At 38.4% G+C, this 20386-nt stretch overlaps 1 protein-coding gene across 1 annotated transcript in view; it reads left to right on the top strand.

Moving 5' to 3' along the window:
* Positions 1-19684, top strand: part of LOC306982587 (spatacsin-like) — a gene marked incomplete at its 3' end in the record, with an annotated part of 28416 nt that extends 8732 nt beyond the window's left edge. Inside the window, exons 5-20 of the mRNA XM_079583052.1 lie at positions 1561-1701; positions 4526-4905; positions 6245-6390; positions 6500-6605; positions 6701-6856; positions 7341-7513; positions 8474-8650; positions 9978-10049; positions 10138-10265; positions 13689-13861; positions 14755-14941; positions 16097-16300; positions 16440-16546; positions 17839-17984; positions 19290-19454; positions 19618-19684. Coding sequence (XP_079439178.1) covers positions 1561-1701; positions 4526-4905; positions 6245-6390; positions 6500-6605; positions 6701-6856; positions 7341-7513; positions 8474-8650; positions 9978-10049; positions 10138-10265; positions 13689-13861; positions 14755-14941; positions 16097-16300; positions 16440-16546; positions 17839-17984; positions 19290-19454; positions 19618-19684 — 2528 coding nt within the window. The remainder of the gene's footprint in view (positions 1-1560; positions 1702-4525; positions 4906-6244; positions 6391-6499; positions 6606-6700; positions 6857-7340; positions 7514-8473; positions 8651-9977; positions 10050-10137; positions 10266-13688; positions 13862-14754; positions 14942-16096; positions 16301-16439; positions 16547-17838; positions 17985-19289; positions 19455-19617) is intronic.
* Between the last annotated feature and the right edge of the window lie 702 nt (positions 19685-20386).

Raw genomic sequence — 20386 nt, 5'->3', positions numbered from 1 at the left:
GCAAATGTAAAATTAAGGCCTGTGAAAATACAACATTGATATCCAAGTTTTGCACACATTTCTGGGCCCAATTCCTTGTTTTTGTTTACCCAAGTTTTCACAATTTAAAAATTAGTTAACCTCTTAACTCACGCCTGAACCGAGAGCATTTTCTCCAGTTCAGCTTTACCCAAATCCTGTAGGCCAGTGTAACGCCTCATTTGAAAGCTAAGATCTACAAAACTCATCTAAATGGATCTTTTTCCTTACGTCATCAGATTTTTTTTCCATCATTTTTGGGGGGGTTTTCAACTAATTTTTGTAAAAAGAAAGTGTCATTTTTTTGTCAAATAGTAAATTTTTTGTAACTTTTTGTCACATGTTCATCATTTTTTCATCATTTTTCAATTTTTTCCATTTTTTGTTAATTTTTTTGTCAATTTTTGTGACATTTTTGCCACTTTTTCATAATTTTTTTGTCAATGTTTTGTGTCACTTTCTGTCATTTTTTGTGTCACTTTCTGTCACATTTTTTCATCATTTTTTTGTCAAATTTCTGTCAATTTTTTTGTCAATTTTTTGTCAATTTTTTGTCCGTTTTTTGTGACATTTTTGCCACTTTTTCATCATTTTTTCGTCATTTTTTTGTCAATTTTTTGTAATTTTTGTGACATTTTTGCCACTTTTTCATATTTTTTTTGTCAATTTTTTGTCAATTTTTCGTAATTTTTTTGTGTCACTTTCTGTCACATTTTTTTGTCAAATTTTTGTCCGTTTTTTGTGACATTTTTGCCACTTTTTCATCATTTTTTTCGTCATTTTTTTGTCACTTTCTGTCATTTTTTTGTGTCACTTTTTCATAATTTTTTCATAATTTTTTTGTCCTTTTATGTCCATTTTTTTTCAAATTTTTGTGACATTTTTGCCACTTTTTCATCATTTTTTCATCCATTTTTTGTCACTTTCTGTCATTTTTTTGTGTCACTTTCTGTCACATTTTTTCATCATTTTTTTGTCAAATTTCTGTCAATTTTTTTCAGTTTTTTGTCAATTTTTTGTCCGTTTGTTGTCACATCTTCATCATTGTTTTCGTCTCAGTTCTGTCGCTATTTTCACATCTTTTTTCCAGAAGCTTTTTGATTGGGGTAAAGCCAAACTAGAGAAAATGTGCTCGGTTCAGGTGGGGGTTAAGGGGTTAATGTTTAGGAGGATCTATCTTCTGCTATTGTGTCATTAAATATTGTTTTTGGGCAAAAAATCGCATTAAAAAGTATGGCTACTGTCTACGTTTCAAAATGGGAACGTCTTCGGGTCTGCAGTTGCCAATTATTGCTGTTGTTTTGTCTTGTATTGTCAGCCTACAAAAGCCTCGGTGGAAAGCCCTCCGCACATAAGGGATGGTCTGTTCTTCAGCATGTTTTCCTGATCCTAATAAGCCCAGCTGAAAAATAGCCCAAAGCTGTTTAATCCCGCTGCCAAATGTTCCCAAACAAACAGTTGTCATCCGTCTGACTGCTGTAGTGCCAGGAAAGCGCTTTCATGAGAAAGTAAGATGAAACTTTGTCAACTGTTTCCCTCCAGGGTGTTTCCGGGACATTCGCCATGTGCCCCGGCCCCGGAGAAGCCCCCTCTGCAGCCGCCCGAGGACCCCAGGGACCAGGACACTGTGAGCAGCTCCAAGCACTGCCTCTCTGCTCTGGGAGTGAACTTCAGCACCGACCGGTAAACAAACTCCGGGTTATGGGGAAGAATGGATAAAGAGGTAGCTAGAAGGCTTGGATTTGTGGGCACGCTGAATGGACAACATGTGCTGAAAATAGATGGGCACATTCTAATAGTGATGCTTTTGATCAGTATTCCAGTTGCAATCATATTAGCATTTGAAGCTAATACAAGAATCATGTTTATTTTAGGGTTAAAACCTTTATACGTCATGAAAGACATAGGGCCAGATCTTGTAGTTCACAGCTCAGGCTGTAGAGCAGACGACTGCGCAGACGGGTGGAGCTCCTTGTAATCTTCAGTGTCATACCTGGCGCAAAAAGTGGGCAGGACAGGAGGGGGGACAGACTCGCATTGCGATGTTGTGGTGCCGCCCCCTTACCATGCTTTAATAATAATAATAATGATGCCTTGGTTTTATATAGCGCTTTTCTGGACACTCAAAGACGCTTTACATTGCATTATTCAATCACTCCATACTCGGTGGTGGTAAGCTACTATTGTAGCCACAGCTGCCCTGGGGTAGACTGACAGAAGCGAGGCAACCAGTCTGCGCCATCGGCCCCTCCGACCACCACCAACCACTCACTCACTACATTCGCTAGGCTTCCTGGTGTTACCAAACAGTCTCCCATCCAAGTACCGACCAGGCCCTTCCCTGCTTAGCTTCCAAGGTCTGACGGGATTGGGCATCGCAAAGGCGGTATGACCACATTTCCACACACTTTCCCCAGACCTGCGGGAGGCGGTGGTTTGCGAGGGGGGGGGTTCTCCTGTAAACGCGTAACATGCTGATGCAGCGCAATGCTAATAAAGATTAAAGAAATAAAACTGTCCCTCCGCTGCTGCTCGCGCTGGACACCGTTCGAATGCGCAAAATTACGAAATGTACAGGATTTAACTGATCAGAAACTGTCATATCGGCTGTGGAGGAGTTACAGAGTTATGTGGCAAGAAAACTGTAGCGTATTGGAACATTTGAGCTACAGCTGCAGGATTCTTGGAGCGGCTGAATTGGGAAAAAAAAAGTTGCTCTGTTCCCTGTAAAATGCGCTTCTTCCTTTTGGACTGAGCTGTGGCTGCACAAGGAGCATCATCAGAAGGTAAAGACTGACACACGATGGAAATGTCTCCTTAAAACTCAGATCAGACCTGGTGTTGCGGCACTTGAGGCACGTGTGGTTTATTTATGGAAAACTGTTGTTGTTTTGGTGTTAGGGGTGTGTGTGTGTGTTGATCTACTGTATCAAGAACCACACAGTGATGGAGCTGGTCTTTATACTCCCTCTGTAGAAGAACCACAGTGATGGAGCTGGTCTGGATGCTCTTTATAGTCCCTCTAGAAGTTGTACACAACGGTGGCTGGGACTCTTCTCATCGCCATGTTCTTGTAGTAAAACCATTTCTAATCAGAGGAGTTAGAATTGCCTCAGCTCCATCTAAACTTCGTTCTGAAGCTGGGCCAGCACGCAAAGTCTGTTTCATTACTGCTCCTTCTGTGGTCTAGATCTGAGGCAACCATTGTATAAGGGTGACCCTCTCTCCAACCCTAGTTTTTTTTTACATTTTACATTCATCTTATCTTCCAAAATTCATACCGTGTGGATGCTCAAAATGGAGTCAGCTGAAGCTTATAAGTGCCGACCCCATGTTCAATTCAATGTACATTTACAAAACATAATCAATTATTAGGTCTAGATCACATTGACTTTTGATGCAAGTCCTTCCTGAGCTAAACAGATACAGATTTTTAACGATACAATCATCAGTTTTAAGCTTCACACAAAATGTTCCATGAAGAGCATTTACACATAACACCAGTATTAATTTTGGCAACATATTTTATTTTAGTTTTAGTCTTAGTCTTTTGACGAAAATGTATTTCGATTTAAGTCTAGTTTTAGTCAAAAAAAATCTTCAATTTTAGTCTAGTTTTAGTCGACTAAAATTGCAAGTAAATTTAGTCGACTAAATTTAAGACGAATTTAGTCGACTTTACATTTATAATATTCATTATAATCATATTTAATCTTGTTCCTTTGTCTTTTTTTTTTTTGTCAAATTTTTGTAATTTTTTTTGTCGAATTTTGTAAATTTTTTGTAATTTTTTTGTAATTTTTTGTAAAAAAAATTGTCACATTTTGTCACATTTTTGTAATTTTTTTGGTAATTTTTTGTCACATTTTTGTAATTTCTTCGTTAATTTTTTATCAAATTATTGTCATTTTTTTGTCATATTTTTGTCACATTTATGTCACATTTTTGTATTTTTTTCGTTAATTTTTTATCAAATTATTGTCATTTTTTTGTCACATTTTTGTCACATTTTTGTAATTTTTCGTAAATGTTTTGTCAATTTCTTGTGACATTTTTGTGACATGTAGAGGCTGCTCCACATGAACAAAGCTCAGAGCTGATCCTTTGGCAGAGAATTTACATCTGAGGCTCTTTCAGACGCTCAATAGAAGTTTGGATGATTTTTTATTTAGTCTTATTTTAGTTGACTAAAACATCTGGACATTTTAGTCACAGTTTTTGTCTCATGAACAACTTTTAATTTAGTTTTAGTCCATTTTTAGTCACAAAAATATCACTTTGACTAAAATTAAGACAAAATATTTTAGTCGACGAAATTAACACTGCATGACACAGCAACTTTTTACATTTGTACATTTTGTAGAATGGACCAAAATAAACAGAACACTCGGTAGGACGAAGTATGTCTAAAAAGAATTACTACTACTACTAACATCCTAAACAACTAAGTCTAGTCGACAACCTCGCAAACCTTTACTTTAGTGTTATTATTTCTCTTCTTCTCCAGCTCATGGGAGTCGCGTATGGCCTCCATGTACTCCGCGGCCCGGGACGCTTCACCCCCTCCCTCCCGCTCCCCTCCGTCCGACGCCCCCTGGTGGTCGGGCCTGCCTCACCTCAGCGCCCATCATGCACCTCTCCCGGAGCGAAGCCGAGTGCCGCCCAAAGGCCTGACCCGGTCTCTCTCCGTTCCCGACACCTGCTCCGCCTCTCTCCTCGCCGTGTCCGAGTTCTCCGCTCTGTTCACCTTCGTCACCCCCGGAAACGCTCAAACCACCGTGGCATTGTGGGAGTTCGAGTCCGGGAACGTGAGCTACCACGCGGCGGAGGGCGAGGCGGCTCCCGTGCGGCGCCGTGGAGAGAAGCAACACGTGCTGCTGCTGAAAAGTAAGATATTATATACAAAACCCAAAATACAAATAAGTACATTTCTTTGCTACATTATTTGACTTTAAACCAGTACTTAGCCTAAATGTTGCTTTTTATGTAAGCTTAGCTGTAAAATAATAACAAATTACTCAGAATATTGTAAATCTCTGGGTCTAAAGAATGTTACATGATTGTTACATGATTTTCCTTTAACCTCTTATCACCAACCAAATCCATTCTCTCCTCTTTGCCATTGTCGTCACTTTTATTTCCCTTATGTGTTTTTGTCTCTTTTTTTATTACTTTTTTGCTACTCTTCCGTCTCTTTTTTGCTGGAATTTTGTATTTTTTCTGTTGGATTTTTGTCTTTTTTTGCTGGATTTTTGTCTTCTTTTTTTTTGATGGATTTTTGTCTTTTTTTGCTGGATTTTTGTCTTTTTTCTGCTGGATTATTGTCACTTTTTTGGTGGATTTTTGTAATTTTTTTGCTGGATTTTAGTCTTTTTCTGCTGGATTTTTGTAATTTTTTTACTGGATTTTTTATCACATTTTTGTCACATTTTTGTCATTTTTTTGTCAATTTTTTGTCAATTTCTTGTGACATTTTTGTGACATTTTTGTCACTTTTTCATCAATGTTTTCTCACTTTTTTGTCACATTTCCATCATTGTTTTCGTCTCAGTTTTGTTGCTATTTTCACACCTTTTTTCCAGAAGCCAAACTGGAGAAAATGTGCTCGGTTCAGGTGGGAGTTAAAGGGTCAAACATGTAGAGGCTTTTGTCATTTTTTGTCACATTTTTGTCATTTTATGTCAAATTTTTATCACATTTTGTCACATTTTTGTAATTTTTTTGTCACATTTTTGTCATTTTTTTCGTCAATTTTTGAACAAATTTTTGTCATTTTTTTGTCACATTTTTGTAATTTTTTTGTCATTTTTTCTCACATTTTTTGTCATTTTTTCTCTCATTTTTTATCAAATTTTTGTCATTTTTTGTCACATTTTTGACATTTTTTTGTCAATTTTTTATCACATTTTTGTCACATTTTTGACATTTTTTTGTCACATTTTTTGTATTTTTTCGTCAATTTTTTGTCAATTTCTTGTGACATTTTTGTGACATTTTTGTCACTTTTTCATTATTGTTTTCGTCTCAGTTTTGTCGCTATTTTCACACCTTTTTTCCAGAAGCTTTTGGACTGGGGTAAAGCCAAACTGGAGAAAATGTGCTCGGTTCAGGTGGGAGTTAAGGGGTCAAACATGTAGAAGCTTGTTACTGTGATTACCCGATGTAGTGATGTAGTATAATAATACATAAAATATACATTTTTTATATATTTTTTGTCTCTCTCCAGGTTCTGGTCTGTTCCAGGTCCTTTTCTCTGTTTCGCAGCAGGACTTACTGACCAGGTTGATGCTGTTCGGCAGCGCAGCCACAGTGGACGCAGTTTGTAATCTGAACAACTGGGGGCGCTGCTCCATCCCCGTCCACTCCCTGCAGGTATGGCGTCTCCTCCATCTTTGTTAGTGCCACAGTAATCGATTTTGGGTTCAAACTGTCAACTTTTTTGCCACATTCTAGTTTGAAATAAATACTGTTTGTGTAAAAGGCAGGGCTGAAGAACCGACAGCTCGACACCGTGGACTTCTACCTGAAGAGCAAAGAAAATGTCCTGAGCTCTTCTGAAACAGGATCCGGCCTCAGCCTCACAGAAAGTAAGTCCCACTGACGACTGTTCGAGATAGTCTTTGATAGTGGGGTTACATAAACATTACATAAACATTTTTTATTACCTGTTTGATTGATGCAGGGGTGCAGCAGTTGTGCCCGGCCTTGGACCTGCTGTGTTCGTCGGTCAGAGACTCCAACAGTGAGGCCCAGAGCCGACAGTTTTCTGAACAACTGCTCAACATCACCCTGAGCTTCCTCCACTCCCAGATCAGAGCCCTGCTGTCAGACCACAACTGTAAGCTCAGGATCTTTTTCCTCACGTTATCAGATTTTTTTCCATCATTATTATTATTATTCAACTCATTTTTGTAACTTTTTTTTTCTTTTTTTTGTTGTCAATTTTTTGTCATTTTTTTTGTGATTTTTTTGTCTCATTTTGTCACATTTTTGTCATTTTTTCGTCAATTTTTATCAAATTTTTGTCATTTCTTTGTCATTTTTTTGTTATATTTTTGTCATTTTTTGTAATTTTTTCGTCATTTTTTAATCAAATTTTTGTCACATTTTTGTCATATTTTTTGTCCCATTTTTATCACATTTTTGTATTTTTTCGTCAATTTTTTGTGAATTTCTGTGACATTTTTGTGACATCTTTGCCACTTTTTCATACATTTTTCGTCACTTTTTTGTCAATGTTTTCTCACTTTTTTGTGAGAAAACATTGACATTGAAACCTTTTGTTATTGCATCACGGTGTGTCTGTCATGCACTTTGCTCAGGCGACAGTGCAGACGTGCGCAGCTGCGTGGACGTCCTGGATGGTTACCTGACTCAGCTGAGGTGCTTCATGAAGAGGTTCCCCTGGCCCGTGAAGAGCGACTCCTCCTCAGGCTCCGGCGACTCCAGGAGTGAGGAGGGAACAGGAGACAAGTGGGACCAGCTGTCTGTACAGGTGACGCACCTTTAACCCCTTAATTCCCACCTGAACCGAGCACATTTTCTCCAGTTTGGCTTTACCCCAGTTCAAAAGCTTCTGGAAAAAAGCTATGACAATAGAGACAAAACAGAGATGAAAACAATGATGGAAATGTGACAAAATAAGTGAGAAAACATTGACAAAAAAGTGACGAAAAATTGTCCAAAAAATGACAAAAAAATGACAAAAAATTGACAAAAATGTGACAAAAATTTGACAAAAAAATGACAAAAATGTGACAAAATGTGACAAAAAAATCACAAAAATGTGATAAAAATGTGACAAAAATGTGACAAAATGTGACAAAAAAATGACAAAAATGTGATAAAAATTTGACCAAAAATTGGACAATAAAATGACAAAAAAAAGTGACAAAAAATTACAAAAATGTGATAAAAATTTGACAAAAAAAATTACAAAAAATTGAGAAAAAATTACAAAAATGTGATTAAAAAAATGACAAAAAGATGACAAAAATGTGATAAATTTTTTACCAAAAAACTAAAAAAAATTGACAAAAAATTGACAAAAAAGTGACAAAAATGTGACAAAAAAAATTACAAAAATGTGAAAAAAAAAAAATTGATGAAAAAATGACACAAATGTGACAAAAAATGACAAAAAAAAAGTCAAAAAATGACAAAAAAGTTGCAAAAATGAGTTGAATACCCGCCAAAATATAATGGAAAAAAAATCTGATGACGTGAGGAAAAATATCCTCTTGGTTCAGGCGGGAGTTAAGAGGTTAATCACAGTTTTCAGTTTTTTCTGTGGGGCTAATGGAGCAGTCGTCCTTTATCTGAACTTTGGATGTTCAAATTACGCCCTGGCCTGCTCTTGTTGTGTCCTTGGGCAAGACATTCCGCCCATTTTGGCTCCTTGGATGTGCCACAGTCGCACAGTTGCTAATAACCGTTTATGTATTCACTTTTACAGGAAGTGGTCCGCACCTCTATCTTGACCAATCAGATTCCTCGAGCGCAGGAAGTGCTGAGGCGCAGGGGCCAATCGGAGCACAGGCTCGTGGCGCTGAGGAGGGAGGGGCTCGGGCAGGTTTACTCCAGTCTGCAACAACGAGACCTGCACACGGCCACCGCTCTGCTCACAAACATGGTACTGCTCTTCACCGTAACGGGCCACTCACTGTATGAAGACTTTATGGAGACGCGATCAGAGGTTCCGCTAGACTTTTTTGTTTTCGGCCACTTTGGCCGGCTGGGTCGTACAATGTCGGCCATTTATAGGAATTACCGGCCATTAAAAGTATATATACATTATCAACGTGGCTTATCATCAATAACAATCTACATTTAGGCAGAGCTACACGAGTGCTTTAGTGGGTCCAAAAGAGGCTATTGCTAATGAAAAAATGACGTGAGAAAATGCAGCTGAAATCCAAATATAAAGTGCGCATGGAGACGATTGAGAGCGGCAGGTGTCACGCGGACCAAGCCTCATCTGCACTTTAACTCAGACAGAAAGTAGCCGATATCTATGACCCTCCTCCTCCAGGTCTGACCACATCAGCTGCTCAGCGAGGGCTGGGCTTTAAAGTGGCTTCAGGTGTAAAATAATGATTAGGTCTGTCACCGATGAAATATTACGGAGGGCAAATCGACTGAACATGGACCCAGCTCTGCCGCGCTCGAGAGCGGCTCCAACACCGGTAACTGAGCCGGGGCGTCTGCGCAGACTGACCGAGGGAAGCGCCTCTAAACCCGGCCACTCTCTGAGCGGCTCCAACACCGATAACTAAGCCTTGGCGTCTGCTCAGACTGACTGAGGGAAGCGGCTCTAAACCCGGCTACTCTCTGAGCGGCTCCAACACCGGTAACTGAGCCGAGGCGTCTGCGCAGACTGACCGAGGGAGGCGCCTCTAAACCCGGCCACTCTCTGAGCGGCTCCAACACCGGTAACTGAGCCGAGGCGTCTGCGCAGACTGACCGAGGGAAGCGCCTCTAAACCCGGCCACTCTCCCAGGAAGAGCCAGTCTGACTGACCACACGCTCGTTTAAAGAATATCCTAATCAAAAGTATTGCTTTTATAAAAGTAAATGTACCTGTAGTTCACTGTTTTCTTGGAAAATGTGACGAAGCACGAAGAGAAAATCCTTTCATTTCCAGCGTGACGATGGCGCTTCAACTGCGCTTTGTAAAATGGCCTTTTTGATAAAAATATTGAACCTTTCTTTAATATTTGGGGCTGTCTCAAAAACACTTTATGTTAGTCACTGACCCAGGTGACATGTTGTATTCAATATATTTTTCTATAGGGCCTATTCTCTTCATATTTTTCGTATCGCCTAATTCCTTCTTATAATCTATTCATTAAATTAATTAGGTGTCTTGGGTGTTCAGGCTTTCTGGATGTGATCATAAAAGTTTTTCTATGCAGTCTTTGTGCTTGAAGTGCAGCCAGCCTCAGTTCCGTCTGTTTTAGGGATTCAGCGTGAAGCAGCAGCTCCACAGTATTTCCCTGTTCACGGACGACAGAGACCTCCGAGAGTTTGTGGTGAGCGGTCTGTGCGAACCATAAACATTCTTCCAAAAGTCATTTCCGACTCATTAAAACTGCTGTCGACTCGTGGTTGTGCTTTCAGGTGGAAGAGCTTTTGAGGAGGAGTTATTTTACAGAGGGAGAAGCAAAAAGTCTGTCCTTCATCAGGGAAATGGAGAAGCTGGGTTCACTTCCCGTTATGCAGCGTCCATTAAAGACACCGACTCCGAGGTAAAGTTGGGCTCCGTCTGAAACCATCACATTACAGCCTCTAAGCTCTAACACGAGCAACTAACTCCTTAACCTTTCATGGGTCGACTGTTAGATCTGTGCAGTTCGGGAACTAGAGCTTCAGCTGCATTTTGAACAATCCGTCCGTCCTTAAACAGGGGAAAGGGAAGTGACATCACCGACAGCTGTTTTTCTTCTTCTTTAAAGTTATTGGTGGAGTGCAGGCCAAACAAAAGTGCATGTCGCCCCCTAGTGTCCAACAACAACATAGTGTCCAAACAAAGACATTTAAGGAGAAAAAATCCAAATGATCCATAGGTTTCCCTTTAGTGTTATTTTATTGGAGTTGAAAATTAGCACTAGCTATAAACTCTTTTTGCATCGCATAAGTAACAAGCTTGTTTTGTAGCCTATACTATGTTGACTTACAATGTCCCTGTCAAATAAATAAATAAATAACATTTCAGCAGCTGTTTCTTAAAGCTACAGCAGCAAATGATCCATGTGGCTTAAGTTTCTACTAAATGAAAACAAAAGCATTTAATCTGTTTCCTGAGTTTCCTCTTTAACACTGACATGTGACTGAGCTGTGGGGACGACAACATGGATTTATCACTTTTATAAAGTTTGGCTTGTGCAGAATCTGAATTTTTAATTATTATTTTTATTATTAAATGTGCTCCTGTCAATCAACAGTGGTTGTGCATGAATCACTGAGGGTGGGGGCGAGTGGGGTGGGGGGGTTTGGAGCAGTGGCTTATGGGATGGCACATAGCTCCTAATCACCGGTTAGTTAGCATCAGAGGTCCCTATGCTAAAGTGGCTATGGTAGTTAGCACCAGAGGTCCCTATGCTAAAGTGGCTATGATAGTTAGCATCAGAGGTCCCTATGCTAAAGTGGCTATGATAGTTAGCACGAGAGGTCCCTATGCTAAAGTGGCTATGATAGTTAGCACCAGAGGTCCCTATGCTAAAGTGGCTATGATAGTTAGCACGAGAGGTCCCTATGCTAAAGTGGCTATGATAGTTAGCACGAGAGGTCCCTATGCTAAAGTGGCTATGATAGTTAGCACCAGAGGTCCCTATGCTAAAGTGGCTATGATAGTTAGCATCAGAGGTCCCTATGCTAAAGTGGCTATGATAGTTAGCATCAGAGGTCCCTATGCTAAAGTGGCTATGATAGTTAGCATCAGAGGTCCCTATGCTAAAGTGGCTATGATAGTTAGCATCAGAGGTCCCTATGCTAAAGTGGCTATGATAGTTAGCACGAGAGGTCCCTATGCTAAAGTGGCTATGATAGTTAGCACCAGAGGTCCCTATGCTAAAGTGGCTATGATAGTTAGCATCAGAGGTCCCTATGCTAAAGTGGCTATGATAGTTAGCATCAGAGGTTCCTATGCTAAAGTGACTATGATAGTTAGCACCAGAGGTCCCTATGCTAAAGTGGCTATGATAGTTAGCACCAGAGGTCCCTATGCTAAAGTGGCTATGATAGTTAGTATTCTGCCCTCTCTAAACGTATGTAGTGTGTAGTTTGGCAGATATCTAACAGACTTGACATGAAGGCAATGTAGGGTCACTTTTATTGCTCCATTCAAAGGTTTTGTAAAACTGAAAATAAAGAAACATAAAGATGGAGTCAATATTTGCATGGAAACAGCTGACAGTATCACAAACATAGCTTAAAAACGTCTGTAACAGAAAAAAGTAGCTGCAGCTATCATAAACCTGCAAAAACAATAGAAAATGTCAGCTAGCTTAGCCGCGGCTAATTAGCATAACTATCGCGACTAATTAACATAACAAACCATCAAAATTACACCTGAAGATACACAAGACCTTCAAGAACACACTTACAGGCATATGCTCTCAAAAGCTCCGTGGCAGATGTAAGGAAGACCAAGAGCAACTACTGCTTCTGTTCATGACTTTGCACAACAAAGATGGCGGCCGAACAACTTCCTTTTTTGCCAAAACATGACGTGAACAGACTCCCCACTAGAGGGCAGTGCAACACTTCAAAATAACCAAAAGTCCTTGGGAGACAGCACAGTTAGCATCAGAGGTCCCTATGCTAAATTGGCTATGATAGGTAGCATCAGAGGTCCCTATGCTAAATTGGCTATGATAGGTAGCATCAGAGGTCCCTATGCTAAAGTGGCTATGATAGTTAGCATCAGAGGTCCCTATGCTAAAGTGGCTATGATAGTTAGCACCAGAGGTCCCTATGCTAAAGTGGCTATGATAGTTAGCATCAGAGGTCCCTATGCTAAAGTGGCCATGATAGTTAGCACCAGAGGTCCCTATGCTAAAGTGGCTATGATAGTTAGCATCAGAGGTCCCTATGCTAAAGTGGCTATGATAGTTAGCATCAGAGGTCCCTATGCTAAAGTGGCTATGATAGTTAGCATCAGAGGTCCTTATGCTAAAGTGGCTATAATAGTTAGCATCAGAGGTCCTTATGCTAAAGTGGCTATAATAGTTAGCACCAGAGGTCCCTATGCTAAAGTGGCTATGATAGTTAGCATCAGAGGTCCCTATGCTAAAGTGGCTATAATAGTTAGCATCAGAGGTCCTTATGCTAAAGTGGCTATAATAGTTAGCATCAGAGGTCCTTATGCTAAAGTGGCTATAATAGTTAGCACCAGAGGTCCCTATGCTAAAGTGGCTATGATAGTTAGCATCAGAGGTCCTTATACTAAAGTGGCTATAATAGTTAGCACCAGAGGTCCCTATGCTAAAGTGGCTATGATAGTTAGCATCAGAGGTCCTTATGCTAAAGTGGCTATAATAGTTAGCACCAGAGGTCCCTATGCTAAAGTGGCTATGATAGTTAGCATCAGAGGTCCCTATGCTAAAGTGGCTATGATAGTTAGCACCAGAGGTCCCTATGCTAAAGTGGCTATGATAGTTAGCACCAGAGGTCCCTATGCTAAAGTGGCTATGATAGTTAGCATCAGAGGTCCCTATGCTAAAGTGGCTATGATAGTTAGCACCAGAGGTCCCTATGCTAAAGTGGCTATGATAGTTAGCATCAGAGGTCCCTATGCTAAAGTGGCCATGATAGTTAGCACCAGAGGCCCTTATGTTAAAGTGGCTATGATAGTTAGCATCAGAGGTCCCTATGCTAAAGTGGCTATGATAGTTAGCACCAGAGGTCCCTATGCTAAAGTGGCTATGATAGTTAGCATCAGAGGTCCCTATGCTAAAGTGGCTATGATAGTTAGCATCAAGGCTCCTTTTCCTAACTCCTTCCTACCTGACAGACCAATTCGGAAGCATCTTGTCATGGCGGACGGTGACGCACATCGGGTTTGGCGTAAGAGCTCTTACCAATCTGCTCGTTTCGGACGCAGCCCTAGAGTTTGGAAAAGAAAGACATTTGGCTTCCTGCATATTGTCTAATAACGTGGTGTTTTGCAGGGCTCTACACATGGTCAACACTGCAGAGACGAGCGAAGAGGTCACCAAGGATCTCACGGTGCACAGACGGTTTGAGGATTCTGGTTTGTGGGTCACTGTGAGGCTGGACTGGGTCAAAAACTGGGACCAAAGCAGCCAGATGGAAATCTTCCTGTCCCGGCTCAGGCATTCAGGTCAGGGCTGTTACTGTATCTGTTCATGTGGGAGATTGATTCACAATAGTCTTAATTTTATGTTATATGTTAGGGCTGTGCAATTAATCGAAATTCGATGACGATTTCGATTACAACAGTAAATGATTACAAAATTAGCATAATCGCAAAAAATCGATTATAATACTTTTTTTTTTTTTTTCTTTTTTTTTTTTTCATTTTTTTTTTCTAATTTTTAATTTTTTCATTTTTTGTCACTTTTTTGCTGGATTCTTTTATCTGCTGGATTTTTGTCACTTTTTTGATGGATTTTTGTCATTTCTTTTGATGGATTTTTGTCATTTTTTGGATGGATTTTTGTCACTTTTTTTATGGATTTTTGTCATTTTTTGGATGGATTTTTGTCATTTTTTTATGGATTTTTGTCTTTTTTTGGATGGATTTTTGTAATTTTTTTGATGGATTTTTGTAATTTTTTTTATGGATTTTTGTCTTTTTTTATGGATTTTTGTAATTTTTTTGATGGATTTTTGTAATTTTTTTGATGGATTTTTGTCTTTTTTTTGATGGATTTTTGTCATTTTTTTGATGGATTTTTGTCTTTTTTTTTTAATGGATTTTTGTCTTTTTTTGATGGATTTTTGTAATTTTTTTGATGGATTTTTGTAATTTTTTTGATGGATTTTTGTCTTTTTTTTGATGGATTTTTGTCTTTTTTTTGATGGATTTTTGTCACTTTTTTGATGGATTTTTTTTAAAGGCAACAAATAATCGTTTGAATAATCGTGATTTCAATTATGACAAAAATAATCGTGATTATTATTTTTTCAATAATCAAGCAGCCCTATTATATGTGATGGAAATTGATGTTAGAATTTGACTTTCCTTTACTTCCTGGTTTGTTGCTGTCCTAGAGCTGACCTCCTGTGATGCTTCCGTGTTGTGGCGATACCTGACGTCTCTTCACGATGAGCAGCGTGCGGCGGAGTGGGTGCAGAGCAGCGGCGCCCCACAGTGGCCGGAGTTAACCCCTGAACTGGTCAACAGCAGCACAGCCTGCAGCGCGTTTATGAGAGAGGACATTCTGGATCGACTGGCCAGGTGCGGAAACTTTAATTTGAAGGACTATTAAGGATCTATTGTTTTTGAATATAACTGTGCACCACCCTAATAGGTTGCAGAGGCAGTTGTAGCGTATTATGCACAGAAAGCCTAGGGTAGGTTCGGAAAGTTTTCTTGGTATGGGATGATTTTTTCCCCTTGTGAATAGAATAGCAATCTCTGCTTTGGTCAGTCTCAATAATCGTCATGGGTCTTTATAATCGCCACATCGTCCAGCTCTACTTTCTATTATCGGTTCGTACGTTACGTAAACTTAAAAGGGGGGTCTGGATGTCTTCCTCCTGCAAGTTCTTAACCCCTTAACTCCCACCCGGGCCGAGCACCTTTTTCTCCAGTTTGGCTTTACCCCAGTCCAAAAGCTTCTGGAAAAAAGCTGTGAAAATGGCAACAAAAGTGAGACGAAAACAATGATGGAAATGTGACAAAAGAGTGAGAAAACATTGACAAAAAATTGACAAAAAATGGACAAAAAAATGACAAAAATGTGACAAAAAAATGACCAAAAAAATTACAAAAAAGTGACAAAAATATGACAAAAAAAGACAAAAAAAAATGTGACCAAAAAAACGACATAAAAAAGACAAAAAATGACAAAAAAATGACAAAAAAATGTGACAAAAAATGACAAAAAAATGATGAAAAAATGATGAAAATGTGACAAAAAATGACAAAAAAGACAAAAAATGACAATAAAATGACAAAAAGAATTACAAAAAAATTACAAAAAAGTGACAAAAATATGTGACCAAAAAAAATGTCAAAAAAGACAAAAAATGACCAAAAAAATGATGACAAAGTGATGAAAAAATGAAAAAATGTGACAAAAAATGACATAAAAAAAGACAAAAAATGACTATAAAATTACAATAAAATGACAAAAAATTACAAAAATGTGACTAAAAATTACAATAAAATGACAAAAAATGTGACAAAAAAATGACCAAAAAAATGACAAAACACCTCATTTGAAAGATCATAGCTTTCAAATGAGGCGTTACACTGGCCTACAGGATTTGGGTAAAGCTGAACTGGAGCAAATGCTTTCGCTTCAGGCGGGAGTTAAGAGGTTAAGCTGTAACTACTAATAAAGAATATATTGCAGTTTTAAAGTAACTTGCCCAACACTGATTCCAGGAGGGGTGTTTTCATCCCGGAGGAGCTGTGTGATTTGGAGCGTCTGTTGTGGCGCGTGGCTCAGAGCGACGGAGTCATGTCCCAGTCCAGTCTGGTCCCGCTGTACCGAGCCTCTCAGGGTCTGGACTTCCACAGCGTCTTCATCAACTTCTGTTTGGACCACGGCCTCAAGTATCTGCTCTACACCTACCTCCAGCACTACAGGTCTGCACTTCAGTAATATTATTCTGGAGTAACACTACTACTGTCCCTCTAAAAAACCAGCAGCGTTGAAAAATAACTAACTTTCTCCAAACTTTGAGATAGAGTTTGTTTTAAAAGTTGTTTCTCTCTTTTTTTCTAGATTGACTCCAAGAAACTGCTCTGTCTTGTCCAATCAGAACTTGTTTGTGAGCCACCCCTGGTTTGAGATGCTTGTGAAAATTCAAGAGATCACCAAAGACCTCTCAGGTGATAAACATCATTTTAAATCACAGAAATATTTCAAATGTCTTCTTAGAAAAGTTACGTGGCAAGGTTATTGTATGTGTTTACCATTTACGCAATTTAGAGTTGAGGAGCTGATGTTTCCAGATTGAGATAGACAGACATAGTTTACAGGGGAGTAGTAGTAGTCGATGCCATTACATTCAATGGGCCAAAATCAAGGCCTTAAAGGGACTAGATGCAAGTTTGTCATTTTTATACTCACTACTGCCACCTTATGTCATATGTGTTACTGCAGGTTCTATATTAAGCTCGTGCATGACGGCACTTCGGACCCAAATTAACAACTTTTTGAGTGAGAACATTTTAAAACTCTGTATAGTCCCTTTAACCTCTTAACTCCCGCCTGAACCGAGAGGATCTTTTTCCTCACGTCATCACAATCTTTTCCATATTTTTTTTGTTGGGTATTCAACTCATTTTTGTAACTTTTTTGGCATTTTTTTTTGGCATTTTTTGTCACTTTTTTGTCTTTTTTTTGGTCATTTTTTTATTTATTTTTTTGGCATTTTTTTGTCAAATTTTAATCACATTTTACTAGTTTTTTTGTCACATTTTGTCACATTTTTGTCATTTTTTTGTCATTTTTTGTCACATTTTTGTCATTTTTTGGTCAATTTTTTTTATCAAATTTTTGTCATTTTTGTCATTTTTTTGTCCCATTTTTTGTCATTTTTTAAATCATTTTTTGCCACATTTTTGTCATTTTTTCGTCCATTTTTTTTTTAAATTTCTTGTGACATTTTTGCCACTTTTCCATCAATTTTTCGTCACTTTTTTATCAAAGCTTTCTCACTTTTTTGTCACATCTTCATCATTGTTTTTGTCGCAGTTTTGTTGCTATTTTCACACCTTTTTTTCCAGAAGCTTTTGGACTGGGGTAAAGCCAAACTGGAGAAAATGCTCTCGGTTCAAGTGGGAGTCAAGGGGTTAAAAGCATATTGTTTGAGAATTATAATGAAACTAAAAAAAGCCTTAATTTGATTTGCTGCTACGTATATAAACCCTGGATTAGAAGTAAAAGACTGAGGTTAGTAGCAGTACTAAAAAAAGAAAAAGTGGATAGGGTTGCCAGGTTTTAGAGGCCTGGGGGAAAGAGGAGACTTATTGATTGATTCAGTAAGTAAAAGTAAGTGCTTCTTTTTGTCAGTGTACAACCGTTTAACGTACTTGTGTGCAGAGATGAGTCTTGTAGTGAATGAAGGGAGATGCGTTTTGCCAGACTAAATAAATAAAAACTTTCCTCTCCCCGTCAGACCCAGGGCTGCTGTTCCAGGCCAGTCTGACCAGCGCTCAGGTGCTGTTGCCGGGCAGCCAGGCCTCGCTCAGCTCCCTGCTGCTGGAGGGGCACAGTCTGCTGGCTCTGGCCTCCATCATGTTCGCCCCAGGAGGAATCGACCGGGTAAAATGACTTCAATACTAGAAATAACTCATAACTCAACATGGCAACATTTATTTGACTGTTTTTATGCAGATTTTCTATAAATATGCTCTCAATTTCAAATGGTAAAGTTGGCCCATTGAGTCACATTTTAGCCTTGTTTTGGTTTTCATTTTTGCATTTTTAAGTCCTGATATGACTAAATTTAATAAAAAGTAAACATGACTAAAACTAAAGCTCATGCAGCCCTAATTTAACCCCTTAACTCCAACCTGAACCGAGCACATTTTCTCCAGTTTGGCTTTACCCCAGTCCAAAAGCTTCTGGAAAAAAGCTGTGAAAATAGCAACAAAACTGAGACGAAAACAATGATGGAAATGTGACAAAAAAGTGACGAAAAATTGATGAAAAAGTGGCAAAAATGTCACAAGAAATTGACCAAAAAATGACCAAAAAATTACAAAAATATGACAAAAAATACAAAAATGTGGCAAAAAATGACCAACATGTAACAAAAAAATGATACAAAATTGACGAAAAAATGAAAAAAAAATTGTCAAAAATTGGACACAAACATTGACGAAAAAATGTCAAAAATGCGACAAAAAAATGACAAAAATTGAACATGAAATTGATGAAAAATGAAAAGAAAATTGACAAAATTGACCAAAAAATGACCAAAAAGTGACAAAAATTTGACAAAAATTTGACAAAAATTTGACAAAAATTTGACAAAAATTTGACAAAAAAAAATACAAAAATGTGGCAAAAAATGACCAACATGTAACAAAAAAATGATACAAAATTGACGAAAAAATGAAAAAAAAGTGTCAAATGACAAAAAAATTACAAAAATTTGATGAAAATTGGACAAAAAAATTGACAAAAAATGAAAAAAAAAGTGATAAAAAATTGACGAAAAAGTGTCAAAAATGCGACAAAAAATGACAAAAATTGAACATAAAATTGATGAAAAAATAAAAAAAAAATTGACTAAAATGACAAAAAAAGTACAAAAATGTGATAAAAATTTGACCAAAAAAATTACAAAAAATTGATAAAAAAATTATGAAAATATGCAAAAATTTTGACAAAAATTACAAAAAAATTACAAAAATGTGATAAAAATTTGACAAAAATTGACAAAAAAAAATTACAAAAAAGTTACAAAAATGAGTTGATTACCCAACAAAAAAATGATGAAAAAAAAATTTGATGACGTGATTAAAAAGATCCTGTTTCAGGCGGGAGTTAAGAGGTTAACAATAGCTATAGTCGCCGGTGTTCCATGCAGTATTAAAATCTGTTGTGTGTTGTTGTGGTCAGGTCCTGGTTGAAGGCGAGAGCTCGGGCTGCTCTGAGAGGACAGTGGACCCTCAGCTCCTGAAGATGGCGCTGTCTCCTTATCCAAAACTGAAAGCTGCGCTGTTCCCATCTGGGCCCAGAGGAAACTGCCCTCCTCAGGACGTCTCTGTCTACCACCTGCTGCAGGTAAAGCCACAGTCATGTGCATTTAAGGGGAGAGATAAATCTGACCTCTGTATTTACTTCAAAGCCACTGGGGCAACGTGAAGGACGAGCTCATCTTAATCATGGTAGCACTGCTGAACTTTTGAGTGGTAGTGTTTGTAAAATTAAATATTATGTTTTGCAGTCTCTTCATCCCCTGGATCCGTCCAAACTTTTCAGCTGGCAGACGGCCAACACTCTCAACTCCGCTGGTAAGACCACAGGAAATGTTCTATTTTAAACGAGTTTCTCTTGCAAAGGAAGACCAGTAAGAAATTCTATGTGCAGAAATGTACAGCATATTTCTTCAGCCTTCTCAGTCACATTTTAATGTTTTTGGGAAAATGGGTGACTGGGACAGAAAGACTTCTAACTCCGCTACAAACAACGTAGACTCAGCGATAGTCGAGCGAGGCAGAAGGTCTCTCCTTCAGAGCTTTATCCACCCAGACAAACCACTGAAGTCAGCAGAGTTTAGGAATCCAGAACATGACTGAGGTGTGGCTGATGGATCCGTGATGCTGCTGTTGGTGAAAGATACTTCCAATATGAAACAACGTGGAGATAATCCTTCACTGTAAATATCCAACTCAAGGTCATGAACGGCATCATTCACAATAAAGTTTGTCCAAATGTTGGGAAACACAAAGCGAACGCTCCTCTGCTCAGGGACAGAAGGAAAGAGAAAGTCCTGTTACTTTAGAAACACCTTTCTCACTTTGTTCATCAAAACATCTGACAAACAAATTTAGAAAACAGAAAAACTAGACTAGATTCTGGCCTAATAATAATATCATTAAAATAATGATGATCATTAATGAGTTGTAAAGTTGACAGTGTTTTGTTTTGTTCTTGCAAACGAGTGGAAAAGCTGCTTTTATTTTTAGAAACAGTGAATGTTTAGCAGCTCAAGT

This window comes from Gobius niger (genome assembly GCF_951799975.1).
Source record: "Gobius niger genome assembly, contig: SCAFFOLD_98, whole genome shotgun sequence".
Lineage (NCBI taxonomy): Eukaryota > Metazoa > Chordata > Actinopteri > Gobiiformes > Gobiidae > Gobius > Gobius niger.
The sequence above is the reverse complement of the archived record's forward strand: the minus strand, read 5'-3'. Positions and strand labels throughout refer to the sequence as shown.